Source organism: Tinamus guttatus, unplaced genomic scaffold (assembly GCF_059628265.1).
Source record: "Tinamus guttatus ecotype Peru unplaced genomic scaffold, ASM5962826v1 Tinamus_guttatus_pri_ptg000287l, whole genome shotgun sequence".
In the NCBI taxonomy this organism is placed as follows: domain Eukaryota; kingdom Metazoa; phylum Chordata; class Aves; order Tinamiformes; family Tinamidae; genus Tinamus; species Tinamus guttatus.
Genome location: NW_028288821.1, coordinates 8850769 through 8872529, shown reverse-complemented (window position 1 = coordinate 8872529; position 21761 = coordinate 8850769). Strand labels below are relative to the sequence as shown.

The following is a 21761-nucleotide window of genomic DNA, read 5'->3' as shown; positions in this document are numbered from 1 at the left end:
GAGAGACATCCAGCAAAAGGAATATCAGAGCAGCAAATTGTTTCAGGAAAAGCAGGCTGGCAATTTGACCAGAAGTTCCTGTTGCTGCCATAATTAAATAAATAACCAAGCAATTAAATAGAAACTGTGGCAGGCCCAGAAATGAAACGGTCCCCTGCCTCCATCCTCCTGCTCCCCCTTTCTGTAGCTGGCAGCAGAGCAGTGCTGCAATCTGGCTGCGTTTCGCAGGAGATGTGGCTGAATTTCTCAAGAAAATGAAAAAACAAACCAAAAACTCCCGGGCAAGACGCAATGCTCTCATTTCTGACATCTTAAGCTTGTCACAGATGCCGAGCCCGTTTCACCCAATGTGATTATCTCTCCCTCTGTCAAGGAGGCAGATGCCTCAGTGAGACAAATACCGTCCCCAGCTTGTCATCTGGATGCTATAAACAGAAATAAGCCTTTTGGAAAAGCCTAAAATTATCTTTAGTTGCGACTATGGAAAAATAATTAAAAAATATAACCCCCCACACCCTTCATATTACAAGAGGGAAGAACAAAGCACTTAGGTTGGCCCTAATCATCTGCAAATGTTGATGCATTCATTAAATAGTAAATAAAAGTTTCCCTTCTGTCATGTTTTTTATCTCTACCTAAAGCATTCGCTTGCCAGTCAGGTTTCTGTCTGCAAGCCATAAATATTCAGCTTTTTCTGGAATAGTTTTTTTTTACCCAGTATTTGCTCATTTTCATCTAAACTGTCTCCATATGCCAGCAACAGCAAAACCCCGAGCTGGAGGTGAGCCTTGGATAGGCTGCAGAAGCCTTATCTACTGCGCACTTGTTAGCTGTGTGCTAAAGAACAAGCCAAAAAAAAAAAAAAAACCCTAAAACCTTACTGCTTTAGGTATGAAGTAAATTTAAACATTGTCCACTGCGGTACCGGGAGCTGCACTTATGTTACTGCTCTGTGGGGTAGGCAGGAGTGGGTAGCAGAGATTAGCTATTAAGGTCCAGGTTTTAATAGCTTTCGGTGCAGCGTGCTGACGAAGCAGACTGAATTGCCAGCATCTTAAAGGCTGCTCAGGAGAAAATCGGGGAGACATTTTAGTGTTTTGCTAGACAGTTCAGTGAGCCAAAAAATGGGATATTGCCTAATTGTTTCAGCTCGGAGAGAAAAAAAAATGTTGATTTGAATTTTTGGTTTTTTTAGGAAATGGCAAAACCAAAATGTTTCTTTTTCTCTACCCAATTTAGTGGCTGTTGAAGTTTGTTTTTGGCAAACAATGGGAAAAAGCACATCTGTGTGATACTGTAGGCACGGAGGTGTGAGCAGAGCGTACCTGGAGCGGTTGTGGGCAGACAGCGATGTTCCTGGGATACCTGAGGTGGAGGAATGGGGGCAAAAAAAGTGTGAAGGGGAACCAAGGGTGCCGTTTTGTCCTTCAAATCAGATTGGCACTGATGATGTGGTTAAGTTCTCTAGATGTGCTGGAGGATCCAGTCAAGGACCCTGGACTGTCATTGTCCTTGTGCAAAAGCTTCCATGGTCTAAGTGGCATCACAGTGCCAAGTCACTAAGTGTTCTGCACCAGAGATGCCTGACCCCTTTAATAGCTCTGATCAGACAGATTAGAGCTGTAGAAGATGGACTTAACTTACACGAAAGCTTTGAAATGCTATTAAAAAAAACTCCTCACCAGTGGTGGGACCATGAAAACCCGGGCAAAGCCTACAGCAAGGTTGTCTTTAGTTTGGTTGTGTCTGTTGCCCGTTATAGATGCTGTTGGTGATGGGGGTTTTGGCTGGTGGGCAGGTGATTGCCAGGAGGTGAGCGGCCACCTCTGAATGCAGAAACTGATGAAAAGGCAGAGAGAAGAGGCACAGCAATGGGCAATTGCTGTAGCTTTCATAAATGCTGGTCCAGTCTGTTCTGTGCAGAGCCCCCGCTTATCAGATGGTTCCTTCAGAGCTCCTGCACAAGTGAATGAATTGCAAAAGGCTTGGTGACATCAAAGCAAAGTGTAATTGCATTTGCAGTCCCTTTCGGGAAGAAGAAATGTGGGGATGCAATTAGTGATGAACCACAGTTGACATTTTGCCCTCTGTTCTAAAAATGCATGGGCATCCTGATGGTCAGGACCTGCTTTTTAATTCTCGTGCTGAAGATGTGTCCTGCTGCTTTGGAGGTGCTTTTGAGGCCCTCAGGATGCTCCTGTCCAGCGTGGAGGGGCTGCTGCCAGCACAGATAAATTGTGCATCGTTGTACCAGCCTCTCGTCCCACCTCTCGAGTCATGGGATGATGGGCAAAGATCAACACAGGCTTTTCTGCCTCTGTCCTGTACAAAGAGGGACAGAGCTTTTCTTCCTCCTTTACCTGCCTTTGGGGAGAAGATGCTGCTGGGGAAGCTGGGGTGGCCTGTGGGGCTGGAAGAGCTGGTGGGCTCTGTCCTCCAGGAGATGTATGGACTGAAATATTATCTCGGTCCTTGAGAGACAGCATGGGAACCTCCCCAAGTAAATTCTTGGGAAAATTGATTCTGGAAACTTTCTTAGAGAATGGTGCTATTCTGCTCTAGGTTCATTAGCAGATGTTTGCATGTCCTTGCTTTTCCCCTGCTGTCCTTTCCTTTCTCTTCTCTTTCCCCACTCCTGTGCTTGCCTGGGCTTCACAGGAGTTTGGTTGCTGTTGATTACTTTAGTTCTCTACCCAGAGGCAGTAATTTTTATTTATTTTAGTATTCTAATTTCAATTTTAGGATCAAAAAGAAAATAACATTGACCAAAAGGAATTAAGAGCAATAACTTTCTCGGGGAACTAAGCCTTTGAAATTAATTTTTGTATTCAATTTAATTTCATGGGTGTGCAACTTCTATTACACGTAGGTGACTGGGTTGCAACAGCTGTAGAAATATTTATTTTAAGTCTTGTAATGTGTTATTTATGAATGTATTATAGTTTTAATGATTCACTTACAGGACTATTGTGGCAGCTGCACCTTATCTTAAAAAAAGGGAATTTGCAATATGAGGTAGTTAATTAACAATAAAGAAAAGAATGAACTGCGAAGATGCATACAAATTAGCAAGGCTAACAGGATAATAGGTGAGCATTATGCTGGTTTGAAAAACAAGCTGAGAAATCATAACTGAAAAGGTCTTCTTGCATTGAGACTGGTGTCTGCACATCTCATTTGTGACCAGGACGTTATTGATGAGCTCCTTAGACTTGGCAGGTCTGAACTGTGGAGAATTATGGTGGTAAAATAATATACAGGATCCACCTTGACTGTGTGTGTGAGAATCAGTGGGCAACTTAATTTTTCATGGTTTCTTCCGGGAGCATCAAAATACATTTGCTGGGTGCAAGATAATGTCAAGTAAATATTTAAAGCTGTTTGTGCCACAGAGTGTTAGGGGGTAATGTAAAGTTCTGAAGGGGGGTTAGATGCATTTGATTTAAACAGACCATTTAGATGAAGAAAAGCAATGATGTAATTAGATAATTTAAAGGAGGGACAAACAGTGATGCTGTTTTATACCTGGGTACAGTGCTTGCCTAAAAGGAGAAGCAGCGAGGGCAGGCAGCTCCTGTGGTGGCCCAGAAGTCCTGGAGCCTCTAATGGGTCAGAAATACCCATTTCTGGGTATTTCTGGGTATTTCTGGGTTCTGAGCCAACCTCTCGCTGTTCCAGCTCCTGTTCAGACGTTGCTGTTTGGTGTAGACATAGTTTTTCCCACTCGGGTCCGTGCTGCTGAGCATTTTTGGTTAATGTTCGAGCAGAAGTTAGATTCTCGCAGTGCTGGCAGGCTATAGGGAGACCCTGAGCTTGCTTGGGTGATGAGAAGGCAAGGTTGGGAGAGCACTTTGGCAGCTGGAAGTACTTGGTTAAGCACAACCTGTTTCCAACCTCAGGAAGCTACTTTTAATGCCTTCATCTCCTGTCTTCTGGCTATTTCCTTTAGGTGGCTGGGTGAAGAGTAGCTACTGCGAAGGGGAGTTAGTTGAACGGATGTTATGAGAATATATGAGAGAATGGGTTATATCTTCCTTTTGCCTAAAACTTTAGCCAGATTCCAGCTATTTTTCACTTTACTAGGAATAAATGCATGAGGTTCAGCGAACACGCAACATGTCAGTTCTGCGCACGGAGTCTATTTTGCTCACCCACAGCTATTTCCAATGCCCTTCCAGGCAACTGCCCACAGCGAGACACTTTGTATAGACATGATGGGAGGCTAAAGCCCTTAGTCAGACGCTATTAATACATGACATGCAGAGCATTCCCGGAGACAAACTGCAGCGCGGAGCTGTCGGATTTGGCCGCGGGAGCTCGCGCTGGTCGTGTTACCTGGTGGCAGGGAATGACTTCTGCTGGGCAAGGGCAAGGTCGGAGCGTCGGCTCCCCGCGCAGCCCGTCCCAGCGCCGTGCTGAGCTCCTGGGCGGTTGAGTCAGCCCTGGCGTCGCGTCCGCAGCTGCGAGAGATGGCGGTTACAGCAGGAATTCAAGGCACAAAATTGACAGAACCGTTTAATGTATGTGAGAGTGACAGTGAGTCATCTCTGATCGCTGTGTTTAGCAGCCTGGAGATCCTCAGACACCCAGGGCAGCCCCAATCCTGCGTCTGCGTGACAGCGCGGGGCAAGGAGAAGCGGCTCAAAGTCACTGCCTCCTTCCTTTGCAGGGCTTTAGTCCTAAAACATCGTGAGGGGCTTTGGGAGGAAAGAGCTTTCATAGAATGCTCAAGGTTGGAAAGGACCTCTAGAGGTCATCTAGTCCAACCCCCTGCACACGCAGGGTCACCTAGAGCACGTGGCACAGGACTGCGTCCAAGCGGGTTTGAAGATCTCCAGAGAAGGAGACTCCACAACCTCTCTGGGCAGCCTGTTCCAGGGCTCTGTCACCCTCACTGTCAATAAATTTTTCCGTAAGTTCCTGTGGAACTTTTGATGCTTCAGTTTGTGGCTGTTTCCTCTAGTTCTGTTGGTGGCCACCAGTGAAAAGAGACCAGCACCATCCTCCTCACTGCCTCCCTTGAGGTACTTCTAGACACTGCTCAGGTCCCCTCTCGGCCTTCTCTTCTCCAGGCTGAACAGGCCCAGCTCCCTCAGCCTCTCCTCATAGGGCAGATGTTCCAGGCCCCTGATCATCCTTGTGGCCCTGCGCTGGACTCTCTCCAGCAGCTCCACATCCCTCTTGTCCTGTGGAGCCCAGAACTGGACACAATACTCCAGATGCGGCCTCACCAGGGCTGAGCAGAGGGGCAGGATCACCTCCCTCGACCTGCTTTCCGTAGCCAGAGACCGTTACCAGCCTGACGGGCTTCTCTGTAACGTGATGGCGCAGCTGCTGCTTCGGTGAATGAGCGAATAACTCCGGAGTGAATGAGTTAGCCCAGGTCGCTCGTGAAACTGGTGTGAAATGCGGTATTAAGGGCCAATTAAATTGCTAATGAGGTTTTACAAAGATATCTTGAAGGGTTTCTGTTCATGTGCAGAGGATGCTGCTCACATGAAAGTTACAGATTAGATTTAAAAGGAGAGGTGTATTATTCTCCAAACAGCGACAACCTCATTTATTAAATGAATTCTATGAGAAACCTTGGAAAAAAAAAAAAAACTTGAAAAAACCAGGGGCGGCAGCTGATATTAAAAGTACTCTAAGTGCTAAAGGGACATAAAGGGCAAGGAGCGTTAGGAAAATTCCTTCCACTGGGGATTAGGAACAGGGCGAACACTGCTATGCACAGTGTCTGCAAAACTGGACTGTCTACACAGCTATTTTCAGCGTATGGGCCAGACCCTCAGCTCCTGCAAATTGCTGTGAGGCTCCTCTTGAAAACTTTCCATTTAACTGGAGCTGGTATGAACTGAGATGCACCAGACTGACAGCAACTAAAAGCCCTTTCCACTTTTTAAAGTGTTTGAACCGACTTCCAGAATAAATGTTTTAATTTATTTTGAGCGATGTAGAGGCCCAGTAGGCATAAATATGGTAACGACACCAAATAGTGATTTGTTTTTAATATGGATGGTTTCAAAGCAGTGCAGAAAGTGATTGCAGCGTCCCTGGAGGCAGCTCCACAACTCCCATCTGTGATACACAATAGCCTTACTTATTTTGAGAAGAGTGGCTTTCTCTTCCCCTAAAATAAAAACCATCTTCTACATCCTAAACACTAGAAACTGAATTATAGCTCATTTCTGCAGCAGTATCTTTCTTCTAAGGCAGATGTTTATCTTGACTAGTGTTGATACCTTGTTATAAGCTAGAGGAGCTGTATTCATGCACTGAAGGTGAAATGTGGTGATTTTTTTTTTTCTTAGCGCCCTGCTGTTGCTTGTTGCTCAACAGGAGGTTGCAGCTCGAGCAGCTCGGGGTGCGTTTGCCTGTTGTCCAGCCGCAGGAGCGGCTCCCGGCTGGTGGGAACGGAGCCATCCAGGACTGCCCAGGCTGGAGGTCACGTAGCGACACCCGAGTTCAAGCTGTGTCGGTGGGAATGGTGTCACATTGTAGAAGACTTGGTGTGTTGTCACTGTGCCCTTCGCTGGGGACACAACATGTAACTTGGGCATGAACAACTTGTGAGTACACTGCAAGTTGGCACAACTGTTCCTGTCCTCCCTCTGCTGATTGCTTCTCTCTGGCTGTTCCTTTCATATGGCCTAGTAGCTGTTCAAGTGACTTGGACTTGCATATGTGATCTTAGGTTGGTTGTTACAGAATCATTGCAATTTTAGTGTAGTTAGCACTCTCTAAGTATTAATTTGTGAGGTTGTGCTGCCCCATACCTGGGAGTGCCGCAATATTGCTTAAAAGAAAGTATTTGAGCATGGTCCCAAACATGTAGCTGGACACGACAAGCCTGATCATCAGGGTGGACAGTAATAGGAAATGGGATAGTTAAATCTGCTGCTGATTCTGAGTGGTGATGATATTGATTAAGACTGAGAGTGCATGTGCAGCAAGTGCAGCACTGGTGGCGACGCTGTAATTGCAGGTGGAGTTATGTAATGGCCAGAAGGACTTAGGTAAGTGCAGAGAAGGGAAAAGTATTTTCAAGCAGAGCCCCAGAAGTTGTGCCAAGGGAAGGCTTGTGAAACGTGGTCCTTTAATTTCAGAAAGCTTGAAGGAGAAGCAGCGCAGTGTGTGTACTGCTGTGCGCCTTGCTGGATCGATGCACTTTCAAGTGGATATAATGAGTTAACCCTTCCCCGGCCAAGCAACAAGAGAGCTGCCTAACAGCAAAACACTCGAGGTGCATTTTCCAGCCCAGTGTGGGCAAAGTGGGAGCGAGAGAGTTGCTGGCCTGGGAAAGCTGGTCCAGCAGTGGCTCTGCCCTAGGTAACGTGCTGGAAGATAGAAAGGGAAGAGCTTTTGTGGGGGCTGTCAAAGCCACTTGCAGGTGGAGATGAATTTGAGTAAAACTTTAGTCCAGGCGATAAAATATGACACTCTCTCAGACTTTTTTTTAAGTGTAATACATTGTGTTAGTGATGTCTATAGTCCCGATTTATAACTTCTTGATATTTAACATACTGAAAAAACACCCTTAAAATGCAGACAAATGCAAAATCCTTTCAGAAAATTTGTTTTGCACAGTTTGCTGCTGCTCGTCCGGCAGCTCCGTGCTCTGCAGTGCAGAACCGCCCGCCCGCCCGGCGGTGCCCGGCCCCGCTCCACGGCACGCCGGGGCGCTCTGCTCTGCTGCTTAGTTTTCTGTGCTTGGCTTTGAACCATCTCCTCTGAGGGGCTGTCTCAGAACAGCCCCGTCTGTAACGGGTTTGAGTTTTAAAACACGCCATCTCTTGCCTCCTTCCTTTTGTTAATCTGTGGCAAATGAGCCAAATAATTGGGAGGTGCCACCTGTCTGTTCATGAGTGGTGCTTCCGCCCTTGTCCCCTTCTTCCAAGTGTAGTGCTGAGGAGCTGGAGCCTTAGGCTGAGCCTTGGAGGGTTTTACTGCTGCTCCTCTCCTTCCCACCATGTTCAGCTGCTGCTTCTTTCCGATTTCCAGGAAGGATACTGGAAGAATCACTTCATAACTCTGTCCACCTCTGTAGGCTGCCTTTGTCCTTGATCTACCTTGTGTGAGAGCATCCTAGTATTCCAGGAGTGGAATAACTCTTGAAGTCGCTCAATCTGTCAAATCTCCTAATTGCTGGCCCTTTCGAGCAGACGTTTTGTCATTTGGTTCTCTACTCGTCTGATTTTCACCGAAGTGTAAGTTTGCTGTAATGCTGTATCTGTCTGAGATAGCACCGTCTCCCCAGACATCACTGCTGAAGTTGTTCCACCCAGAAGGACCTGCATTAGCTTAAATGCTTCGTTTCCAGTGCCAGAACGAGTTGGGGACAATTTGTCAGTTGGGGACAATTGTGTCACCTTGAAGGGTGGTGGCCTTACTCAGTGGGACCAGACAAGTGGATGGGTGGTGGTGACTTTTATTGGTACTTAGCTGTGCCTGGAAGATGCAAGCGACCTCCTCCTTCCCTTCCAGAGCTGCTTCCCTTCTTCAGTGGGTTCTACGACCGCCTTTCTTGCACCTTCACAGGCTTCAGCTGGTCCACGTGCTGGTGTTTGGTGGCACCTGCCCGTACCTCTCCATGCAGCTCCTGTGATTCCGTGGCAGCATGCTTGTGTCTCCAGCATACATGGGTCTGTGTCGCTGGCGCTCCATGCACACGGGCGCCCGAAAAATGAGTAGTACGCTGCAAATTACTGTGGTGTGTGCTGCGGCGTGTGGAGCAGCCCACCTGCTTGGAGAGCAGCCAGCTCACGTTTAGTTTAGCAGATGGGAAGAGCAGAAAGACACTCCAAGTAGGCAGGGAAGCGATATTTATTCATTTAGAGGCGAGTGTGGTGACGTGGTGAGCTGAGCTTCAGTTCAGTATGAGCGGGCACGATGATGCGCGGAGCAAAGCCCCAGAGCTGGTGGCTGGAAGGGACGAGCAGGGGGTCTGCACGTTGTGTAGCAGCTGACGAGCCAGACTGTGGATCTGGGCTTCTCTACAGTTCACATGTGGGAGGCTGGAAAATGCTGCTGAGCATCTGGAGAAGAACCAGAGTGCTCTCTCCCAAACCAAGCTTTTCACGTGGGCACAGTAGGATCACGGTTATAGGCAGCTGTGTCACTGAATAGTGGCCAGATTAGCGATAATCAAGGCTATTTGGTAGATGATGGATGCCTGGAAAGCCTAGGAAATCAGATTATATGCAGAAATGTTTTGTGCACTTCCGAGCGGAGGAAAGAGATGCATTCTCAGTTGAATTTATTTAAAAAAAAATGCTGTTGAATGTCATTGTCTTTATTATGCATAAGGATCTACGTGCAGCCTTATCTTAGCTAGTCTTTTTAGAGGACAGCAGCCTATTACTGCTACCAGTTGATTCAATTACTCCTTTAGGCCAAGGAGCATGTTCTATGCAAATAATTTTGGAAGATCTGAAAATAGTTATTCTGCAAGGTTGACCCTAAGAAAATGTATTTCAGAATTCTTCAACAGATCAGAGAGTTCATAAGTCCCCACTCCTTTTGAAAGAGATGTGTTCAACAAGGCTGCAGTCTCTTCTTGTGAGACAACAGCTGGTTATTTAAAAAGGAGGCTATTTCACAGCAGAAAGGTGTTTCAAATCAAAACATAGTATCTAAAACTATCAGTATTCTGTTGTGGTGGTGAAAGGTGGTCATGCAAACTTTAAGTAGTTTTCACTCCAAAGGAAGTGTTTTGCCAAAACAAATTTTGACCACATAATTTTGCCTGCTGTTGTCTCTGCTTTGATTACTGAGCATACAGGAAGGAGCTGTGCAATAAATAATGATATCCAACTAAAGCTGGAAAGATAAATCCACCTGTGCACTTGCGCTGGAAAGGATCCATGCAGACCTTGTTTATCCTTTTCCGGGTATTTTGTGGGTCTGTGCAGCAGGGGAGCCAAGCTGGAGGTTGAGCTTTGCACGGGCTCGGCTAAGCCCTGGCAGCGGGACAGCAGCTCTCCAGCTGCCCACACAGCCTTGTACAGGGGCAATTTCTGTTTGCTGCTGCACATCGGCCTGGGCGCAGGACTAGGATTTAGGAGAAGTCTTTGGGGTGTTTATGCTGCAGTCTCTGCTGTGACTGCAGCAGTTCCGGGCTGTTCGTGGCGGCTCTGCGGCTACCAGGGAACGTGGCCAAACGTGGTGCTTGGTGTGGGCTGCAGAACCTCTCCTGGGGCCTGGGCACGTGCCAAGGCTACTCCTGCTTGTAGCTAAAGCTGCTAATTTAATGAGAGTTTAGGAAGCTGCACCATATATAGCAGTCATGGCAGAGGCTGGGTTGTTGGCTTTACCATAAAGATTATTGCTGATCAATTTTAATTTGTGATGCCATGTGACATTTATTCTTTAATAACAATTTATCCTCCTCTGCTCCCCAGAAACAGAAAGGAGCTCTTAGACCATATAGTATGGAATCCCCAAAGCCTCAGCCCCTAATAACCAGCTCAATCTAATTTAGATCAGCGGTTTGAAACATTATTAGTTCAGATAGTAAAACCCCTCTTAGAAAAGGAATTTGCTCCTCCAAGACTTGTCTCAGCTCTTCCAGATAATTAGTGCCCATCTCAGAATTTGTTGTATGTATGCATGCCATAAAACTGTCCTCTTAATATCAATTCAAAAACAAGCACAGAGAAATGGTTGCCAAAGAGGGAATTTATGGTACTGGTTTGAGACCAGAAGCCCAAGGGCTGGTGCTGCGCACGCGGAGCGAGGAGGCTGCAGTGCGGTGCAGCCTTCATCAGCGGCGGCCTCCACGTGTAGTGCGAGCTCGGTTCATGGAGGAGAAGGCTGAGAGGGGATCTAATCAGTGTCTATAAGTACCTCAAGGGAGGGAGTGCAGAGGACGGTGATGGTCTCTTTTCAGTGGTGGCCACTGATAGGACTAGAGGAAATGGCCGGAAACTGAAACACCAAAAATTCCATAGGAACTTAAGGAAAAAATTCTTAACAGTGAGGGTGACAGAGCACTGGAACAGGCTGCCCAGAGAGGTTGTAGAGTCTCCTTCTCTGGAGATCTTCCAAACCCACTTGGATGCAGTCCTGTGCCCCGTGCTCTAGGTGTCCCTGCGTGTGCAGGGGGGTTGGACTAGATGATCTCTAGAGGTCCCTTCCAACCCTAAGCATTCTATGATTCTATGAAACACAACGTGGAGGGCAGGATTGCCACAAGGGAGCTCCCCTGTTGTGTTTTTGAACTTTGGTCGGAGTCGATGCATTGCCACCCCAGGGTCTGGTTTGGTGGTGGGGAAGGAGGGACCTCAGAGGCAGCTTGTTGAGTAAGAGCTGGAGGCTGTGGCTGCTCGTAGGTCCTGGGACATCTGTTGTCACTGCAAAGGAGCAAACTGGAGCTGGCCAAACCTCAGACCTACGAGTGTGGGGATGTCTGGGCACAGATGGACTGTGGTGCCTTTAGGAGGGTTTGACTATATGGCTACTCTAGGATAGCTTGTTTTAATTAGCTTGTAAGTATTTGTGTTCCCTGAAGTACCCAAATGAGACCATCATGTCATACAGCTGGTAAGCAGAAATCAACCTTCAGATGGAATAAGTTAGGGCAGAAATACTGCAGGAGCAAAAAGCAGCAGAGGGAATCGTTACTGCATAGGCCCCTGAGCGTTTTGTATCAGCCACCGCATCAGGGCATGTCACAGAAAATCCCCACTTCCCCACCTGCTCCCTGCCCCATGGGCGCTCCCTTGAAGCAAGTTATTCCAAAGGCAGCATTTTTAGGCTTGTCCCCATGAAGAGCTAAAGCAACTCGATACCCTGATATTTTCTCTAACAGGGAAGAACCAGCCGTGCGCAGGCCTGGGTCGCTGCGCTCCTCTCCTTCCCTTCCTTCTCGTGGGTGGAGGGTGAAGGTGCAGAACGGGCATCGCCGTCTCGATTCGCCACCCTCGCTGGCAGAAAAGTCATTTATTGCCAGTATCTCGTGCCTCGCTGCATGTGAAAATAAGAGGAACAAAAGGAAGGGAACACGGAGAAGGGAGCTTGCGGTTTGGGTCATTCAAGGAGAGAAGCATCAAAACAGATCCATGGAAGTAGCAAATGTTGATGTTCTTGTGTCATATGGGCAAGAACAAGAGTAACAGGTGATTTCTCTTGCCTCAATACTAACATGTATTTACACTGCGGATGCTACAGACTCCAGCTGAAGTCTGCGCAACACCAGTATCCCAGGAAAAATAAGACAAAGCAGATTTTAAGCTTGTAGTTGCTGGGGGAAAGAGGCTTCCTTAAAGCTTTATTAAACTCTGATTGGATCGAGAATTATTCTGGTTGCAGCCAGAGCGCCAAGCCCTATGGACAGGCTTGATGTTATAGTTTGTGGCAATTGTAGATGGGACTGAAATGAAGTTGGACATAAAAGACAGAGACAAACAAGCCAGTGGAGTGTTCAGCTGATGTATTTATATAACACAAACTTGTTTGAATTTACCTTGAAAAACATTATGGTGCTAGTAGTCATTTTAAAAATGATTTTTTTTTCCTCTCATAAGACATGGGAAGAAGGAAGCTTTTTTTAATATTGACTTCTCAGTAAGTTTTTTTTTATTATTGTGGTTATTTTAAAAATAAATATGCTGTAGAGTGTTATTTATCAAGTTGAATCTTCTGCTGAAGGAACCATAACAGCTACTGCAGCTATTTTATGTTAACTACTAAGCAAATGCTTTTCATGCTCGCTTTAGAGTTGTTACTTTTTCTGCATCTTCACCATTTCCTTAAAAAAGGGGGTATTTCTTACACATCCACTGTTGGCAGTTCTTTAAGCAATCATGTCCAAAACCTTCTATTTTACTCAGGGGAAAATGGAAATGTAAATAAATGAGAGGTGTTGCACATGAGTGTGCAGGGGGTGGCCGAGGCAGTGCAGACGTGCCCTGAGCTCCGTCCGCGTGACGGAGCCAGGCTCAGTGTTTGCCAGTCTTCTCGCGTGTCTCCTGCTGCCCTTCCCGAGCTCGAAGCTGTCTTGTGATTACCACCCAAATTAGCTGATCTAAAGCCAGCTCATGTATCTGTGCATTATGCAGCAGGGTGTAAGTATAGCTGAGGTTCTGCAATTAGCATGAAGTCTGGAATTGAAGGAACCATAGTGTAAAAGGAGTGCTATTCTTATGCCTTAATGGTCTCTGCTCTGCGTGGCACAGTGTGTACATACTGCTTTGGATTTTGATGATATTGGCTAAAATTTACCCTTTGCCTCCTACTTTGGCATATTTCATAAGTGTGTTCTTTATCCTGTTAGCAAAATAATTTGAGATTTGTGATGAGGGAGGATATTTCTCAGTTTCCAAAGTGTTTATTTACAGAAGATGTTGAATAGTGATCCTACCATGGTGGCATGTTCATTATTTACTAGAAATAGGACATTATCAGGTCAGGAGAGCTTTTCACGTTGGATTCTGTGGGTTTGAATTTTTCCTGTGGAGAGGTTCATGGTCACAGAACTGAGAACCTGCTGCTGTCATTTCAGCGGCTCCACGAGGCTGTCCAGCTGTCGCCATAACAGAGAAATGACACTTGGGTTAGGGGATGTTCCTAGTTTTGTAATAAACTCTGGCTGTGTTCAGGCCGTTGATTCCCTTAAGAAAAGGTTTGGGCTGTTCTCCTCAAACCAGCAGTATCAGTAATGTTGTTAATGCATCGTGCCAGCAGCGAGGCTTCCTTACAACTGTGGTTCCTGTATTAGCTCCAGATGCTCATGCTGTCCTATGAGCCAAGCCTCACTACACCCGCTGCCCTGGGTTCAGTTAAACTCCCCCATCTTTGTTGGCTTCAGTATTTTCTTAATTTCTCCAGCGTGTGGCTGTACACAGGGCGACGAACCAAGGCCCTCGTGTCTCCTCCAGCCGTTTCCTCCCGTGTTGGGAAGGCTCCGGATGGGGCTGGAACGTGCCCCTTGGCAGGGGCCGCGCTTGGCAGCCGGGCGCTCCGCTCCTCTCCCGGCTGCTCGCGTTTCTCGGCGCGCGTTATCCTTCATCCCTGGGAATGTCAGCAGGACGCGTCAGAGGGCTCCTGCGCCGCTGACGCAGGGCCCTGTGCGTGGTTTATGGGGGTTTCGCAGGACTCCTGCAGTAGCAGCTCCTGCGTGGCGCCTTTGTGCAGGAGCCGACCCAGCTGGTCTTGGGCTCCTCTTGGGTGTCGACTCTCCTTAGTGGTAGCCCTGCAACCTCTGGGCTGTCAGTGCCCATCAGGAACACGTGCAAACCCTTCCAACAAACCGAGGTAAAACAAGAGCTTTTAATGCAGCAGTTATCTGGCAATCCAGATCTTGTGCTTCGGTGACCTAGTGTTCATGTTTGAACCACTATCTTCCTATTATGCATCACTTTAAACGACACTGTATCCATATCTGGGTTATTAGTGTGTGTTCCTGGTGCTGTTGCTAGTCTAACGAAGCAACAACCGCTCGAGTGCAAAACATTTCCTATGGATTGATGTCATCAGGGAAGGCCATTGCCCACTGCAGAAAGAACGGATTGAACCAGTTAATTATCTTCTGGATGTGACTTTTACCATTCACGATGGAGGAGGGAAATAAAGCAAGTGGATGGGGAGGCCAGTGTCGTATTTTTGGCTGAGGGGATTCTTGCTAAAATCTGTGTGATAGTTGTTAAAAATCACTGGTAGGTGCATAGGAAATGGTTAATTTGTTTGAATGATCTGCTAAGACTTCGAGAAATATATAAAAACATATAAGCTTGTATTCTGCTGGTGCAGCTGCAGATATTTAGGCTAGCATTAAAATGTTTTCTTCCTTGATCTCTGGATTTTTATTTTTTGTTAGTGTTGTAGAATCTCAGTCTGTTTTTGGCTGTGTTTTTATACCTATGCGTCTGGTTATGAATTGCTAGTAATGGTTATAGATTATCTTCTGAAAAATCTTCTAACTTGGGTTTTGAAAGATGATCTGCTTCTGAAAACTCCAAGTTGAACAATCTTGCTGTCTGTGTTAAGGCTTTTTTGTTGTTGTTTGTTTGTTTTTTTTTTAAGGTAGTGGAAAAATGCTTCAATTCTTTCTGCTAGGGTAATAACTTCTAATGTAGCTGGAGCTTTCTGTATGCTACATATTTTACCTTTCTAGCCATTAAATAGTGCGACCTCATTCAGAAAACATTTCAGGCTGCATATCATTTATATTATTAATGGTGGTATTGATTTATACGATCAACTTTAAAAAATGACTTGCTGTTTTACAAGAAAACCATCAAAAGGATTAATGTGCGTTCCTTTTGTACATCTACTCTCCTATCCTTTGAAAGTCATGATCCAAGTCAAATGTCACTGGATTATCATCCTTGCGCGGAGGAACAGCGTATAATTAAATATTTAGATAAAAGCATGCTTGTATTTTGGGGAATAGACACCTGGGTGCTGCGTTACCGGCAGATATGGAATGATGACTCCCTGACATTAGAGACTGCCTATGGCTGGGCAACAACAGCATGCTGGGTGGTTCGGAATGCTCCTTGTTCTCAATCTGCATGCGGAATAGATCTAGACGATACAGGAGAATCGAGCAAAGGCACAGAGAACCTTGTGCTGCTCTCCGGAGCACGGTGTTATTCTGTTTATGAAAGCTGCATGAAACAATATAAATTGTTAATGTTTGGGAAGAATTGTTTATAAAAGTAAATATTTTCTCCACCTCTGCCACCATGACTAAGTTACTTTTAAGATGTTTAATTTTATTATTCTAAAATGTTTCTTCCTTTCCTCTCTCTCTCCCCTTTTCCCCCAACATTATGTAGTTGATTTGATTCTCTAGATGTCTTTCCTCAAGCTCTAACTTGAGTTCATTTTGTTATGTGGTGACCACAGTTATGGATGACGCTCCCCCTGGCACACAGGAGTACATTATGTTACGGCAAGATTCCATCCAATCTGCGGAATTAAAGAAAAAAGAGTCCCCTTTTCGTGCTAAGTGTCACGAAATCTTCTGCTGCCCACTGAAGCAAGTGCACCTCAAAGAGAACACAGAGCCGGAAGGTTTGTGGCGCTATGGATCCATGTTCTGTTTGTTTCTATTATTTTTATTTTTCCATGTATGTCCCTAGAGCGTGCTGTGTGTTTCCAGCCTGTGTCAGTGTAGTGCAACGGATGCAGGACGCGTGACGCGCTCCATGTCCCCTCTTGCTTGCCTGTTAGCGTCTGGTTCAGCTGTTGGGGGACACGATAGTGCAAGCCATGTACAGCATTGTTCTAGACAAGAAGTAAAATGACGCTGCTTTTTCTTAAAGAAAGTTTGTTTCAGCTCTCATCATTACACACTGCCATTTTTTTGGGCTGCCAAAAGTCGCTTGCTACTTTAAACAGCATCAATTCCAAGTCGGTCCTTTCTGGTAATGTTTCTGAAGTTGCACTTTGCTGCAAATAGTGGCACTTGGCCTCCGATTCGGCTCATCCCCAGCACCCCTCACTCCATCAGGCTTCTGCACAGCGCTGGCCAATGCTTGCGGCAGCCGCCCGGCCGCGGAGCAGGGGGCAGTGTGGATGTCATGCACGCACAGCTGCATTTGGGAAAATGAAATGCATGCAGAGCAGAAGAAATAAGTAGAAATGTTTTCCTTTTCAGATAAAGCACAGGTATGGTCGGTTCTAATGTTGTGTTTACTAATGTGAAGCTACTGAGTTATCTCTATCTTTAACTCATTGGTCTAGTATACATGAGATGAAGATTTTTAATCCTTTTTTTAATACTTTCTCTTGTTGTTCCATGTGTTTTCCATTACTGCCTCATATTCCACATGGTAAGCTTTCCACTTTTTGCATAAGGTTCAGTATCTGCCAAGATGAATAATGTTACAGCTGGTAGACGTGTTTTAAGATGAAGTATTTTGGGCTGGGGTGCTGCCACAGCTGAACTTGCAGGAATGGCAAGTGATCAGGTTGGACCCTTCCCCACAGATCACAAGTATTTTTTTACTAAAATGGTGTTCCTTGCTCAGAAGTATGTAGTTTGATTAAAAATCCTGGGGTGGGGAAGGTTTTGGGTTCACTGATAAAGTTATCTGAATTTTAAAATGGAATTTTGGAAACAAAGTTTAATTCTGCTCTCATTTCCCTGCCTGACTCGATTGGAATTTTGATTCTGCACTTGAATGTGAAGGAAAGCTGAATCCCATGACACTCTTCTGGATTAACAAATACAATGTATTTTCTTATCAGATTTATGTTGTTGGTAAATTATGAGCTCAGAATCGTTTGTCAAGCACCTCTAAAAAGATGTTGACAACTGAGTTTTATGGGTGCTCAGCATCCTCATCAAATGGTGTTTTGGGAAACGAAGGTTTCATGTGAGCCACGGAGTTGGTGCACTGCTTTGCACTGAGGAGATCGGGGCTCTACTGACCCAGCTGTGTCTCACTTTTGTGCTCATGTGAAATTCCAGTAGAAATTAAAATACACTGGAATGACCATCATACAGAGAATTGGGGTTCCTGATGGTGACTAGCTCAAAGCTATGGTCGTTTTTGTGAATAAATCACCACTTTACACACCGATGGCATGTCCAAGAGGAGAAGACTTGGGAAGTAGAGTTGTGCTGGGCCTTTTGTCCCCAGGGGTGGCTCTCCTGGGGGCATGGCTTGTTCCTCCGCGAGGCACTGGGTCTGCCAGCAGATGCTTTCAGGGTGATGGCTCTAAGCGAAGAGCTGGAGAGCAGCGGTTCTGCCGTGTTGTCGCCCGAGAGCTCGCAGTTACTGCTCGGAGATTCTCTGTCAATCTGCACGCTGCTTCCCCCCAGTAACAGCTGTGTTGCTCCTTCCTCCATGGCATATGGTATTGTTAATCATTCTTACTTAAAATGCTTGGTTCGGAGAGGAAAGCTTCACTTTCTGTTGCAGTATACAAAGATGAATGTCTTCCCCTCCTCACCCTCAGTCCCCCCTATTCCCCTCCTCCAGGAGTTTTGCATTACTGCTACTAATCCCACAACCATCCCAGTTGATGAGAATTCACAGGGGTATCATCTTGGTGCAGTTTTTATTGTTGCATGGTTTCTACATGTGTTTCTGTGAAAGAAACCGCATCTAGCATGAGAGGGAAGATGTTTGCTCAGGTGTCCTTTTAGCCTCTCTCACTGCACAAATCGCCTAGGGCCACGCAGGTCTGTCTTTGCTGCTGGTGAATTGGCTGGCAGCAGTGTTAGACCCACTGAAAGGCTGATGCGTGTCGTCCTCGGTGGTTTGTTGGCACAAAGCTGAAAAATCTTGAGCGTGAAATGATCTGAACGGTGCTTTCAGTGCAAACACAAAAACAGTCTGCTGAAGTCAATGGAACAACTGAAATAAACCCTAGCCCAGCTGTGAACCCAGCAGTTAACGCTCAGCTGCGCTGTGAGGATGAATGAAAATGGAAGTTTAAACCTGTTACCATAATGCAATTTGCACATTTTGGAAGATATTGAAAAATATGGCAGCTCAGTAGCTATCAGGAAACCTCTCCAAATAAATGGGGGTTATATATGAAGCACTTTGCAGACTTGAAAGACTCCAGAGAGCACACAGAGCTGCACTTTTTTTTTTCACCTGATCAATGTTGACATGGGAACATCTAGTAAAAATATGAATGTCTCTAACTTTGCATCTTTCTCTAAGTATTTCATTTAATTGACAGATTTCTGCTGTGTTTTGTGACCATGCTTTCATAGAGGGTTAATGTTCGGGCCATCTCGTTTGTCACTTCTGGATTTATTACCTCCTGTATTGGGATGCCAGGTATGAGGCAGGTGTAGGTAAGCCCTGACTCTCTTGGTGCCATTCTGCCTCTCGTGATGCTCTTGAGTACATATGATTCTTCAGAAGATACTGAATCAACAGCACTGTGAATGCAGCTAGTTTCAGCATTGAATGAATGAGTTGAAGATGGACAGAAGAATCAGGGAATGTCTGTGTCCCATAAAGCATGTGTAGCCCTGTAGGTACTTCTCTAATGAGAGCAGTAGTCCTAGTTGGCTATTATCTACCTTTTACACATCTGCAGCATTATAGGCGTAGTTGTCCCTGCTCCTTCTGCTCTGTGAAAGCTCTTTTTAAGAATTGGAAAAGATTTTACTGACACTTTCTTCGTGTTCGGAGGATGCTGCACTCTCTGCTGAAATACATAAATACCATCTCAGTGTAATATCTCAAATAAGTGACACACATGACACATTACCCATCTGACCCATTTTCAAAAGCATGAGAAGCAATGAAAGAACTGGCCCTTGTTTCCTAAATTACCCTGTCTTGGTTTCTTTTTCTTAACCCCCAGCCTGCCTGCTTGCAGGGCTGCCATTTGTCACAGCACATGTGTCCAATACACCTTTAGGGAACAGAAGTAAAGCTGGAGGGTTGAGGTTGAGCTGGAGGACAGAAAAGCTCCTTGGCCCAGTAACTGTAGCGGAGTGTGGGGAGACAGAGGAGCAGGGCGAGGCCGGCTGCTCCCTCTAAGCCCAGGGTATTTCCAGAACCTTCCACCAATCCCGGAGCGCCGGCAACCCCGGAGCCAATCCCGCAGGAGGGAGCTCCCCAACCTGCCCCGGGTGCCTCTATCCGCCACAGCTCTCTACCTTCACCAGGCGATCCTTAGTACCCTTTCCTATATCTTCCCATCAAGCAATCAGATTATTGTTTTCGTCCTTGGCCATATTAACCTTTCATCTTTATATTCCCCTAGCAAAGACTTTTTTAGCTGTAGATGTGGGAAAAAGGAACGGGGCAAGGAGAAATCACAACACTCTTCCTCAAATGTGAGAATTCCCCTTTGGTTGGGCACAGCAGCAGTGAGGTGACATCTGTTTGCAGTTTGGATAAGAAGCTCCTTTCCTAATGATCTGGGAAACTTTGGGCCAGGTTAAAAGATGAGCTCTCGCTTTATTCTGCACTGTTTTAAGCTTTGTATTTTCAAAGTCATTTCACAGTTTACAAGGTCATGGATCCTTCAAATGTAATAAAAGAGGAGTTGATGTTCTTACCCGCATGCAGGATGCTGTGGGCATCATGCATTGCTTACTATTACATCCAAGCAGTAACAAAATGCAGGGCAGTTTCCTTGCTTCCTTCCAGCCAGGAATATACTGCTAGCAGGAGAAGGACCATCTGAAGTACATTTTGCAGCTATTTGTTCTCTTAAATAGTTTAAACATAAGCTGCTGCTATCTGTATAAAACATGGTTACATAAAAAGAAGCTTGCTCCTGGAAAACTAATTTGAGATGTATTATTACATCCAGAGGAGAGAATATAATGGGAAATGTTTTCTTTTAAAACACCCCTTGGTTAGTCACAGTCACATAATCAAGAGTCTTGGCCTCTTGCCCACAGTTCTGTTTTCATCTGGGGGGTTTTTGCCCTTTTTATTTCTTCTTTTTTTTTTTTTTTTTTCATAACATTTAGTCTCCCTGCGGGCATACATAACCTTTTTACACAGAAAGGCAGACAAGCATGGCAAGAGCTGCGTTGAGGATGGGGAGAGGGAAATCTGGGATAGCAGCTGGTAATGAGGAAAGGCAGCTTTCCTCAACCAACAGGAAATCTGATTAGATGGAAAATGTTAAGGATGCTAATGTGAAACAAGCAGCTTTGTGGTTGCCCTTGACAATGGCTTGTTATCTCCATCCCTAGCACTGGGCTGACGGGCAGAGCGGCCCTCCCTCCTCCCAGGGGGAGGACAAGGTAGGACGTTTAAGCAAATTACGTCTTCCACCCCCTCCGTGTGCACACGGTTTTGTCACCAGCTGAAATTCAGAGCCTTTATATTGTCATGTTGAATGTCCCTTTGGTGCTCCAAGCCTCGTGTCACTACTGATAGCACTGTTGCTTGGCACCCTAATTATATGCTTTTCTTCTAGACCAGATCAGTCCTATTAGCCCAGCTCTCTTGTTTAATTATATTAATATATGTGCATTTCTACGTTTTAGAGAAGAATAAGAAGAAAGGGAGGAGAACTCTCTCCCAGAGACACCTGTGTTTGAAATCATAAAGAATTATGAGATTCTTTTAACCTCACATATTGTTCAGAGATGAAAAAGACTTTGCATTCCAGTGGGGATAAGAGATGATCCAAAAGATCCAAAACTGAGGGATGGACACAGATAGTGTTGCTGTGTCTGTGTGTGCTGTTCAGACCTAGCGTGGTCGGTAGTGAGATGCTAGCAAGGAGCTTTGACCCCTGCGCTGTGGCTGTGTTCAAACCTGGGTTTAAGGCTGCTGAGTAGCTGCCTGAAAGGCTTTTGCTACCTTGTTGAATCAGGGCTCCTGCTAAGATGCATAATCCTATTTGGAAAATAATTAGCATTGCAGTCTCCTGATATTAATTAATCAAACTTCATAATTTTTCCTGAAGAGTTTTTGTCATGTCTTTTGCTTTCAGTGGAGGTGAAAAGTGATGATTTGCCATCACATTGGCCGAGGCTCTCACTTGGGTTGTACCCCCTTTCTGCCCGTGTCTGGCCTGCAGCCCCTATTGCCTTTGCAGCCCTTGGTGTTCTGGCCATGGGCCTTTCCCTCAGCAAAACTTGGCTCTGCTTTTGCCTGAACCCTTGGCTGTCTGGGGGAAATTGAGGCGCTTATCCTGCCTCCCCTTCTCTTGGTCCTAGCACTGGCAAGAAGCAGTAGTGAGCAATGGCTTAAATATAAGCTCAAAATATTGTCTGTGGGAATGCACGTGGAGCTGCTGTGGCTCTGGAATCATATCTGGTAGTGAAGGTTAATCTAAAAGGAGTGACAGCACAAAAGCCAAATATCTGATGC

General features: G+C 45.8%; 1 protein-coding gene across 2 annotated transcripts in view; it reads left to right on the top strand.

The window, feature by feature from the left end:
- Positions 1-21761, top strand: part of FGF13 (fibroblast growth factor 13) — a 217445-nt gene that overhangs the window by 98787 nt on the left and 96897 nt on the right. Inside the window, exon 2 of one of the 2 annotated variants that reach the window (XM_088527583.1) lies at positions 15850-16017. The exons of the other annotated variant lie outside the window; for it this stretch is intronic. Coding sequence (XP_088383709.1) covers positions 15850-16017 — 168 coding nt within the window. The remainder of the gene's footprint in view (positions 1-15849; positions 16018-21761) is intronic. 2 annotated transcript variants of the gene reach the window in all.